The sequence below is a fragment of the Humulus lupulus genome, chromosome X (assembly GCF_963169125.1).
Source record: "Humulus lupulus chromosome X, drHumLupu1.1, whole genome shotgun sequence".
Lineage (NCBI taxonomy): Eukaryota > Viridiplantae > Streptophyta > Magnoliopsida > Rosales > Cannabaceae > Humulus > Humulus lupulus.
The window spans coordinates 224821079-224832427 of NC_084802.1; the positions used below are offsets into that span (position 1 = coordinate 224821079).

At 35.4% G+C, this 11349-nt stretch overlaps 1 protein-coding gene across 1 annotated transcript; it reads right to left on the reverse strand.

Moving 5' to 3' along the window:
* Positions 1-1468: 1468 nt before the first annotated feature.
* LOC133804723 (thaumatin-like protein 1) lies at positions 1469-4190 on the reverse strand. Its single transcript, XM_062242862.1, has 3 exons — positions 3996-4190; positions 3153-3849; positions 1469-2206 (listed from the first exon to the last, which is right to left on the reverse strand). Exons 1-3 carry the CDS (start codon positions 4063-4065, stop codon positions 1978-1980), a joined length of 996 nt encoding a protein of 331 aa, XP_062098846.1. The 5' UTR covers positions 4066-4190; the 3' UTR covers positions 1469-1977.
* Between the last annotated feature and the right edge of the window lie 7159 nt (positions 4191-11349).

Consider the following 11349-nt stretch of genomic DNA (forward strand, 5'->3'; position numbering starts at 1 on the left):
CCTTAGTGGCTTAATCACATGTTTAGTCCAAATGACTTGTTAGTAAGTCCAGCACTGGTTTCTAAACACACCTGGTAACGGACCCTAAATAGCAGGGCGTTACAGAGTAGTGAGTGATCAATTCGCCAAAAACTTAAATGAACAATTTAAATAGTATAGGAACCCTCATTAGACTCAACTAATGAGATTAGTGCATTTTAAACTAAGTTTTGGAGCAAAACCCACGTCATTGTACAGTTCCGTATGCATCGCCTGTCTGGGGTTTCACTCCTAAGCGACGTGTTGCCTCCTACAGGCGACACAACACAGGTGCAACTAACTTGGCATCCCCAAACTTGCCCCAAAACATCTCCAAAATGCCTCCAAACTTTTTGGGTAGTCTTATATACTCCAAATAAACACTTTGAACCCAAAAAGATAATTTATAGATGTCTATACAAAAAGTCAACCCGCTCATGTTGACTTTAATGAAATCATTATGGTTTTTGCACTTCTTCGTGCCTTACCAATTTCATTATGTATTTTTTCAATCATAACATTATATTGGGTTAGCACATAAAATATGCCTACATTCACTTGCTCTAATTTGATATTATTTTTTTCTGATCGTTGGATCACCTATTTATAGTAGAACTAGGTGCCTGTTATAATTTCCAGGTCATTAATTAACAATTTTACAAATAATTGACAATAAATAATGTAAATGCATTTAGTGCATAATCCGTTAAGTACCAAGTCGAAATGCCTGTATTAAATTTCTTTAATGTTGGGCGAGCGTTTCTTTAATGAGTGTCCTGACCTTGCAGAGTCCTTTATGGACATCATATAAATGGTGCGGGCCTAGTTCATAGTTGTTTCACCTATGGGTAAGATCCATGGGGAGGTATGAAGCCCAGCTTCACACACTGATCGTATCTTAATTCTAAGATCGCATAGTTGTTTCCACATAAAAACAGTGTGGCATGGTTCAAGCAGTCATAGACATGCAACGATTCCATGTTACTATCCGCATCTACTCGCATAGTATTAAAATGGCTAGTGAGTCGCATAACTTACATATATGATTTGTTGATGTGATTTCCGCGAGGCCGTACTCGCACTAAGGGTAAAAATACCCTGATTCGCAAAAAAAGTGGTTTAATATGGCTTGAAGAGTAGTTCAACAAAAGACACTCATTCTCCATCAACGCCCGCCAATGAAACACCAATGCATGTTTTGAAAATAACAGAGAGAGAGATTCTACGTTACATCATTGTTAGTTGTTAATTAGTTATTTCAACAATCAGCTTCCATGTCTCTCCACCACTATTGTCTTTTGTAATTATATTTATTATCCACTCCACTACCACTACTATATATTCTCCTCCTCTTTTATACAATTTATAATATAAATATGCCAAAATCCAATTATTTTACTTGCATATGCATAATGATCATATGACGTCAAACGCAAAAAGACAACTTGGATATATAAACTTCCTTCATTTCAATATTGTAGCACCAAATTTGGTGGTTACATATCATAATGGCACTTTCTATTTATAAAGTCTAAACAAACAAATGAATCCCAACCGTTCCCCTTAAAATTTTATAAATTTGAAAAGAAAAACAAAAAAAATAAAATCCTATTCTTATACTAAAGAAACAGCTCATCTTCATGCGAATTCCAGCACCACCACTATCCTGTTATATCGGCTTCCGCATCACTTGTTAATTGGATTTTAATCGAATTTGAAAGGGACTCTCCCAGTGTGTGTGTGGTTAGCCATTAACTGACCGGTGAGCTTTTTCAATCATGACTCAAATCCACGTCACGGAGCCAAACCACATGGGGCCTCATGGCCCAAGCTACGGAACAAAAGTTGAAAATGCGGGGTCCACGCGTCCATATTGGGCCTAGAGTTAAGATGGGACCAGAACTTTGGAAGCTAATGGGCCTGCTATACTAACTAATGAAGAAGAGGTTAGCGAAAAATTTAGAAGAAGGGCTTCCACAACTGCCAAATAGCCAACGTGACACTGATTAAACCGGCTAGGCCTTGACATCCCCACACGTGGGGACGCGTGGACGGTGATCCGTTGTTTTCTTCGTCAAGGGCACCTTCGTAAATCATCGTGCCGGTGCCGGTGCCGGTGCCGGTGATATGAGGTGATGGGTTTGTGGTCCTCGTATTCTGCCCTTCTTGTGGCTGTGACGCTTTTTGGCTACAAAACATAAAACCAACGTTCAGTAAATTAAAAAAGAAAAATTACCGTTGATAATAGAAACTGACAACCAGAATCTATACTATCTACTCATAGCTCTGCCTAAAATAACAAGTCCACGTGTTGGTATCTGATTTTAATTTGACCGTTACTTAAAGCTGAAATTATTATAGCCGAGTTGGAGTTTGTGCTCATGAAAATACCAAGAAAAAGATAAGAATTAGAGGGTCTGGGGATTCGGGTTCTATTTGGTATTTATGCGTTTTTATGTCAGATTCAGCTCCTGCATCGGAGACCAAAGATGATATAAATCTAGAAACACTAGCATGAAAACCGGCACCTATAATATGCATTAAGGAATAGTTATCTTACGTGGCTTAATTAATGGGTTATGACTGAATTTCATTAGGATTATACTATTGCTAATTATTTTACATTAAAACAGGATTTGACTGTTGAATTATTTCACTATTGCTAACACATACCAAACAAAATATCATGGGAGGATATGTTGAATTTCAACACCTAAAAAAACTTTATGACTTACGACTTGATTTTCTCACGGAAGGTTTTTGTAATGTCGGTCTATAATTCCTTCCTAGAATTCCCTAAGTTTTCATTTTTATTTTGTCATCTAAAAATGAATGACATAAAGAGTTTGATTTAGGGACAAGATATTTCTTTCTCATCTTAAACGTTTTAACTGACTGAGTAATGATCCAAGATGTTCTCCTTGTTTTTAAGTTTTGTTTCAACCGACGCGTAAGAAAAACTAATAAAAGTTAGGCCATAACATGTGACATTTATATATTCTGTATCTGTACTGAATCCTTAACCCCTTCTACATTTTTTTATCAACCTCAAATTGAACTATACTTTAATGATGTATTATTAATAGAATCAAAACAAAAACAAATAATAGAAAGGGGCATTTGTGTAAATTTACCTGGTGGTAGGAGATGGGCAGAAAGTGATGGTGTAACTATTTGCTGACGAACATGTGAAGGTGCTGGACTTATCATCGTAAGCATAGCTGTAAGCGCGTGGGCACGCGTTCTTGAAGATCTCAGAGTACGAAGACGGCTTGCAAGTATCCGGAGTACCGTACGCGCCGCTGCAACAGTATTGTGGTTCCCGAAAGGCCTCGCACGCGCTTCTACACGCCACGCCTGCACCGCCCTCCACGCTCGTCACCTTGAGCTCTGAAGGGCAGGCGTCGTTGAGGTCAGCTCTGCAACCGGTATTGGTACAATTCTGACCGCTACCACCCTGAGGAGTGAACATCATAGGGATGTTGTACCCATCGACCAAGCTCACGTCGTAGAAATCGAGTCCACCGTGGCCGTCGAGGGTGATCTCTGCGAGCGTGGCAGGTGGGCTGGCCCCACTCCCGGCGCATTCCACCTTTCCGGAGCCGCAATCCCCTGTGACGCAAGAGAATTTCCCGGTGGAGTCCTGACTGCAATGGGTCCTGCCCCAAAAGCGGCCTCCCCAAGAGGTTGGGGCGGTGATGGTCTTGGACTCACCCTTTTGGAGAACGAAGCCAGTGGTTGGAAGTGGCGAAACGCCGGCGTTTGACAAAATGCCAGGCCATACCGTGTAATCGCAGTTGTTCAATATTGTGAAACTTGTTGAGACCACACCTGTAGTGACGGTCATGAAAAGAAAATTAAATACAAGAACATACATAATAGATTCAGATTTGAGGCCATATATATATATATCAAGTGTCAATAATAATACAAATAAAAGAAAATTAAAGATGTTTCGTTGTTAAAACTGTTATTACCTGATATGAATAACTCAATTGTTAATAATAATACAAATAAATAAACGAATAATGTTGTCCTTTGAGCCATTAATAGCGATGAAACAAAGAATGAGGATGAGTAAGAGAAGGTTGGTGAATCTCAATGTACTCTAATTCTTCTTTCTCGACCGGATTGTAAGAGTTGAGGCAATTAGAGAACAGAGAGATGAGATTCTAAAGGCAAGAGGGGAAAGTGGTATTTATAATGGGTAGGCACACGGCCACGGGGTGCAATTTGCGGTGCTGTTGTAGGCATGGGATGGGACCTACCTTTAAGTAAAAATAATCTGACGTGGATTATCTGATTATTTTCAACTACAATTTCCCCTTCAGGTTAAAAATAATATCAACAACAACAAACAAAAGTAACGGTCACTTGGTATTTCTTTGCTTAAACGCCATTGCGAATTCAAGTATATTCACCAAGTCAAGGCTTGTTACACACATAATTTAACATCGCGTGCTCGTATTTAGCTCTTTATTATTATTATTACCGGAAATTTCTACGATAGATGCCTCAAAAAAAAGTTTTATTGGTGGATTCGTTTTTGTTCTCAATTTTTAAATAGTTTTCAGCGTAATTTTTTTTTATGATGGTATATATTGTAGTTATTTAAAACATCCTGTAAATTTTTTAAAAATTTAAAATAATTTACAGTACTAAAAACTAGTTTAAAAATAGATTGTTGCACGTGTGACTAATTTTTTTATGCGCGTGGAAAATAACATGTTTGAACCTAATTTTCGACACGAAAAATTATTCAGAATTTCCTAAAAATTTACAGGATGCTCTAAATAACTAAAATATACACAATCATAAAAAAAAAAAATAACACTAAAAAGTATTCACTAATTGAAAATACAAAATGCTCTTTTTTATGCCCTTACCATAGAATCTTCTATTATTATTATTATTATATATTTTCAGAATCTTAGGTATTTGCATTATAATTTCAGGTTAAAAAAAAAACTTGAAATAATTGTTCTACTTTCCAGGAATTGAGCCGTGTATTATTTTTGGGAATACTAGAAGACACCACTGAGCCAATATATTTGTACTTGTAGCATCATTTCCATTAAATTCATTACAATTTTTTATCAATCAATAATAGAGTAGATTAGTAATGAATAGGGTATAGTAGTTTATATATCTATATATATATTTATATAAACTAGTTACAAGCACCGTTTTTTTTAAATAATACGACAACTTTTTAGATAACAAATTGTCATATTTAAGGTACAAAACATTTATGATATTATTAAAATCACACATTAATAATTGAAAAAACAAATTTTATTCTTGATAGAACATAAATGTTATTCTAATTTCTTATTTAGTTATACAGTCATACTATTTATACACACATAATACTTATATATAATGTGTTTATTATGTACTATATATTATTGTAATAATATAACATGTGAATTTATATTAATATAATTATAAAATATCTAGTTTTGTATTAATATTATTATAATAATATTGAATTTATATTAATATAATTACTAAATATTTATTTTGGAAAAATTTATAAAAATTAGGATTAAATATTATATGCTATATATTATTATAATAATACTATTTTATAACATTTAAATTTACATGAATATAATTAATAAATATCTAGTCTAATATTAAATATTATTATAATAATAATATTTTATAACATTTGAATTTATAATATCTAATGGTATTTTATAATATTTGAATTTATATTAATATAATTATTACATATTTATTTTTAATTAGTTTTAAAAGTATATTTCGTTAAATATTTGGAATATTACGTTAAAGTTAACAAAAGAAACTGTTAAAACTAAAAAATTTGTTTTTTTTATATAGAAGAGATAAAATTTTGAAGTGTTAGGCCTTGTATGAAACTTGGATTTTAAGAAAGAAAATTTTTGTGAGGAAAAACATAAGGGGAAAAATGAAGGAAAATATTTTCCACAAATTTAATAAGAGATTTTTTTTAATATTTTTTTGTATGTATTTATAATTGTTGTAAATTTTAAAAAATTATATTACATTTAAGTTTTAATTTTTTTAGAAAAATAATTCGTAATTTGTTGATTGAATCCAAACATGAAAAATAGAATCTTTTAGATTTTTTTTTTCTTCTTAAAATGTAAGGTCCAAACTAAACATTAGTGTTAGTTAAACAGCCATTCGAATAATGTTAGGTCGGTAAGATTAGTATACTTTGTTAGGGTGATATTTCAACATCGGCCGCTATGAGGAAGCTGTGCTTCAATTGATAAGATATTTATATGACCTTAGAAAAAAAAAAAAAGAAGAAGAAGAGATATTTATGAACCTTCAAACAATATATATGCACGACTTTAATTACCCTGATCCCATGGGGAAAATAGTTATTATCAAATGTCAATAGTCAAATGTGTAGTCGTTCTGTAACTTTACTCACAGCAGCCGTTGTGTTGTGTCTACTTTTAAGATAAGTCTTTTTTTAATAATAATAATAATAATAAAGAGGCTTTTATTATTGGAGGAGACCGGGTGTTAAATTGGAGGAGATGATGGTTAGACAATTTGATGGTTGGAACTTTTATAAAGGGACTCTATTGAGGGAAGAATTTTGTTGGTCTGGCAGTGTAGTATTTTGTCAATGAAGTTTTGCAAGATAGTGACCAATATATTCATACATATATTAAAGAGTTACGGTCGAATAGGAAATTCTGTGTGACATTTTTTTATGGTAGAAACACGATTCAGGAAAGGATTCAGTTATGGCATGACTTATCTTGTCTGACCTTTCCAGTTACACCATGGCTAGGGGCAGGGGATTTTAACTCAGCATTTGAGTTTGATGATAGGCTTCGGGGTCGTCCTGTTTCTGCAGCAGAAATGGCAGATGCTCAAAGGTGGAAATCTATACGATTAGTTGATGAGCTTCGGTCTATTGGTTCTCATTACACTTGGACCAATAACCAAGATGATGGGGCTCGAATTTTCTCTAAATTGGACCGTATTTTTAAGAATGAAGAGTGGATGGATCTCTTTCCTAATTCGATAGCTGTAATAAAATGGGATATAATATCTGATCACTGTTTCTGTATTGTTAAGGCAATGATAGATGTGAATACTGGTTTTAAGCCTTTTCGGTTCTTCAACATGTGGACAGAGCATGAAGGGTTCAAAGCTGCAGTTATGCAAAGTTGGAACAAATCCATCTCTGCTCATGGGTTAGAAAGAATTATGAGGAAACTGAGGAGACTAACACATGTCCTTAGACAGTTTAATAAATGGGAGATTGGTGATGTTGAGCACAAGTATCAGGTTGCCAAAGAGATTTACAATCAGGCTCAATACCAACTTCAGCAAGATCCTCATTTAGCTGAGTTTCAAACTGAGGAACAGAAGTCTTTTGAAAACTTGGTTCAGCAAACCAGATACTATTATAGTTATCTTAGGCAGAGGAGCAAAGTCAACTGGCTTAGGTTTGGAGATGATAATACAGCCTATTTTCATGATTGTTTGAAACAGAGAAAGGAATCAAATCGAATAACCTCATTTGTTACTGATGCTGGACAGATTAATGAGAAGTATGAGGATGAAGCGGCTTACTTCTTACATCATTTTCGGAGTATCTTGGGTAGCCAAAGTAAGGCCTCGGGTCCTATTCAAAAGGAGTGTTTTATGCATGGTAACATCTTATCTTTAGAGCAACAGCTGGAATTAACAAAGCCTTTCACTAAGAAGGATGTTAAAAATGCTATGTTTAGTATTAGTTCAATCAAGAGTCCGGGTCCAGATGGATATGGTTCGGGTTTTTTCAAAGTAATGTGGAAAGAGCTTGGAGATGATATTTCAGATGCTATTCTGGGGTTCTTTCAGCAGGGTTTGCTGCCTAAAGGCCTCAATAATGCCATGCTTTCATTGATTCCAAAGGTAGAGAATCCTACAAAGGCTGTGGATTATAGGCCCATAGCTTGTTGCAATACATTGTATAAATGTATCTCAAAGATGCTATGTGGTAGATTGAATTTGATCCTTCCTTTGTTAATCCACCAAAATCAAGGAGCTTTTGTTAGGGATAGGCTGTTAGTTCATAATATCCTTATTTTTCAGGATATTCTTAAAGGTTACAAGAGGAAGCATATTTCCCCTAGATGTGTGATGAAAGTTTATCTAAGTAAGGCTTATGATTCAATTGATTGGCAATGTTTGGAGGATATCCTTTCAGCCTTCTGCTTCCCGGGTCAGTTTATTAAATGGGTTATGGTTTGTTTAAAGGACTCTTCTTACTCAATCTTGATGAATGGTAGAGTCCAAGGTAGCTTTCTTGGGAGGAAGGGGCTTAGACAAGGGGACCTGATTTCTCCTTTGCTTTTTGTTCTTGTTATGGAGTATTTTACTAGACTTCTCATTCAAGCTACACAGAATAAGGATTTCAGATTTCACCCTAGATGTAAGAATCTGAAATTGGTGAGCCTTTGTTTTGCTGATGACTTGGTGCTATTTTGTAAGGGAGTTGATGCTTCAGTTCAGATTATTCAAGACTGTTTCAAGTCATTTAGTCTTGCTTCTGGTTTAACAGCCAATTTAGATAAGTCTCGAGTTTATTTTGGGGTTTTGACAAAGAAAGAGACCAAGGATATTCTGGAGGGTCTTCACTATACTGAAGGTACTTTCCCTTTAAAATATCTTGGAGTTCCTCTTAGACCTACAAAGTGGAAAGCAGGGGACTGTGCTGCTATAATAAAGAAGATTCACTTGAAACTTCATCATTGGTCTAGTAGGCATTTATCTTTTGCTGGGACAGCTCAACTTATCCACTATATTTTATTGGGGATTAGAGCTTTTTGGATGAGTATTTTCCTTCTCCCAAAGAGTGTTGTTACTGAGATTGATCAGATTTGTAGAAATTTTCTATGGGGGACTAGCAGCAGTAATGAAAATAGGAGTAAGATTCACCTCACGGCTTGGGATCAAGTTTGCCTTCCTAAGCGCTTGGGTGGTATTGGGTTTAAGGAAGGGTCTAAATGGAATAAGGTGCTATTAGCTAAGTACCTTTGGGCTATTTCCTCTAAACAGGATATCCTTTGGGTGAAATGGATAGATGCCATTTATCTTAAAGGGCAAAAATTTTGGGATTACAAAGTTCATTCAAATGTGAGTTGGTATTGGCGTAAGTTAGTTAACCTAAAATCTGTCATCACTGCAGAGAAGTTGGAGAAGGCAGTTAAGAACAACAAGGTTAATGTTAGCAAGCTTTATGTTTAGATGCTTAACAAGGAAAGGGCTCATTTTGCTCATGTGGTTTGGTGCAATCTGACTTTGCCCAAGCATCAATTTATCCTTTGGCAAGCTACTTTGGGGCACTTATTGACCAAAGACAGCCTGGTGAGGTGCCATATGCAATTGCATTCTGTCATGTGTCCAACTTGTTATTTGCAGCAGGAAAGCCATGAACATCTGTTCTTTCAATGCTAGTTTTCTCAGCTGGTGAAAAGCCGAATTGCTGCTTGGCTGGGGCTTGATATTTGGCAAGTTCAGTTCAAAGATTGGACTGCTTGGATGTTGGGGAAGCCTAAGGGTCTGAAGCAAAAGCTGATGGCAGCTATTTTAGCTGCTGCAGTGTATATGATTTGGTGGAATAGGAACCAGTGCCTGTTTAACTTCTGTTCTATGACTGTGAATAAAGTTGTTTTTTTGTTACAAGTTTGCTTGAAAGCTAGAGTTGATAATTTGTCTAGATCTAAGTTGGAGAGCAAAGATTTAGCTTTCCTTGAGAAAATCAATCTCTTGTAATTCCTCGGTTAGAGGGGCTCTGTTTGAGCTTGTTTTGTAGTTGGCTTGTGGTTCAATATATTCTTTGTTTCATCAAATAATAATAATAATAATATGCAATGCAAGTTGGAACCCAAAACAAGAATAAAGGAAAAATTAAAAGAAAAAGGTTCTAAACATCTCTGAAATATGGAGGATGTTACGTGTAGGAAATATCTTTGACAAATGAGATACATACTAGCACTGATAATACATGCATGGAATGAACTATAAAACTTGGTCGTGCATGCTTCTGATGAGAAAAATCAGCCTTTTTGCTTCTACAAATCGACGCAAACACTATTATAAAAAAAGACTATTTGTGTAACTTCTGAACTGCCATAAATTTTTTGCGTCAATTTTAAAGTGACACGAAATCCTATAACACAAATCTGGTCACCATTTATGTCAGTTGGGAACAATCACACAAACGTGGCATTTGTGATAATTCACGACTAATGCTAAGAAGTTGTTTTTCAAAAAAAAAAAAAATCAAATTTGCAAAACTCATTATTTATTTACAAAGCCATCCATATTAACCATTTATAGAATCAATTTATATGATGAGATTCAGATTCATCAAGAAAACAAAAACTCAACCAAATAGCTAAAAACCTAGTTTTTTTTATTAAACTCAGATACAAAATACAATCTCAGATAAAAAAAATACAAAAATGCAAAATTATTCACAAACATAAACTTTTAAACTAAAACACAAAATCATTAACAACATCGTACACAAACTAAAAATAAAACAAAAAAACAAATCTGAGCCCCCTAACCAACCTAGCCCAGTGACCCCGAGCCCCCCTAATCGACTTAGCACAATGCCCCCGCACCCCTCTTTTGTTTGGTTTCTGAACAAGCCATGAGCCTCACCACCATGAACAACGATCGCCCAAGCCATAACCCACCACCACCACCTGCAAATGACAACCCCAAAACAGAAAAAAAAAAAACCTAGAAAAATATATCAAAAAAAAAAGGAGGATCCTGAGCCTCCGCATGTGAAGAAGAAGAAGATGAAGAACTAACCTGAGATGACTGTGAGCCTGAGATCGCCTGAGCCCGAGCCTCTGCGTCGTTCGGCCCCTCGTAAACCCAAAGCCTCTTTGTCAGTCAACCTTCAAAAGAAAAGGCGAAAGGGTGAGAGAGAGTCGTGAGATGAGAGATGAGAGGTGAGAGGGATGAGAGGAGAGAGAAAGAAATTGTGGGGGAAAGAGAGAGATAAGTGGGGAAGAGAGAAAAGTTAGGGTATTTAGGAAAGTTATGGGGAAGTGTTAGGATATTTAGGTTTTTGGAAAAGTCTGATTTATTATTATTTTTTTTAAAAATTAAATAATTGACTATTTTGGTGTCAATTTAGAATTGTGACAAACCCAACTATTTGTAACAGTGCAAAAGTGACACAAATGGTGAGATTTGTGATGGTTCCAAACTGATGCAAACTGCGCGAACAAACAACATCAGTAGAAGTGTTGACGTCGTTACTGCTTTTTCGGTGTCACCTTTCAACTGACGAAAATGTCTATATAG

What these genes read in the sequence shown, in the direction of transcription:
- LOC133804723 (XM_062242862.1), bottom strand. Translation starts at nt 4,065, where the DNA reads ATGGCTCAAAGGACAACATTATTCGTTTATTTATTTGTATTATTATTA. An exon ending in AATTGAGTTATTCATATCAG is followed by an intron (nt 3,850 to 3,995) that starts GTAATAACAGTT and finishes CCGTCACTACAG; the next exon opens with GTGTGGTCTCAACAAGTTTC. An exon ending in TGCCCATCTCCTACCACCAG is followed by an intron (nt 2,207 to 3,152) that starts GTAAATTTACAC and finishes TATGTTTTGTAG; the next exon opens with CCAAAAAGCGTCACAGCCAC.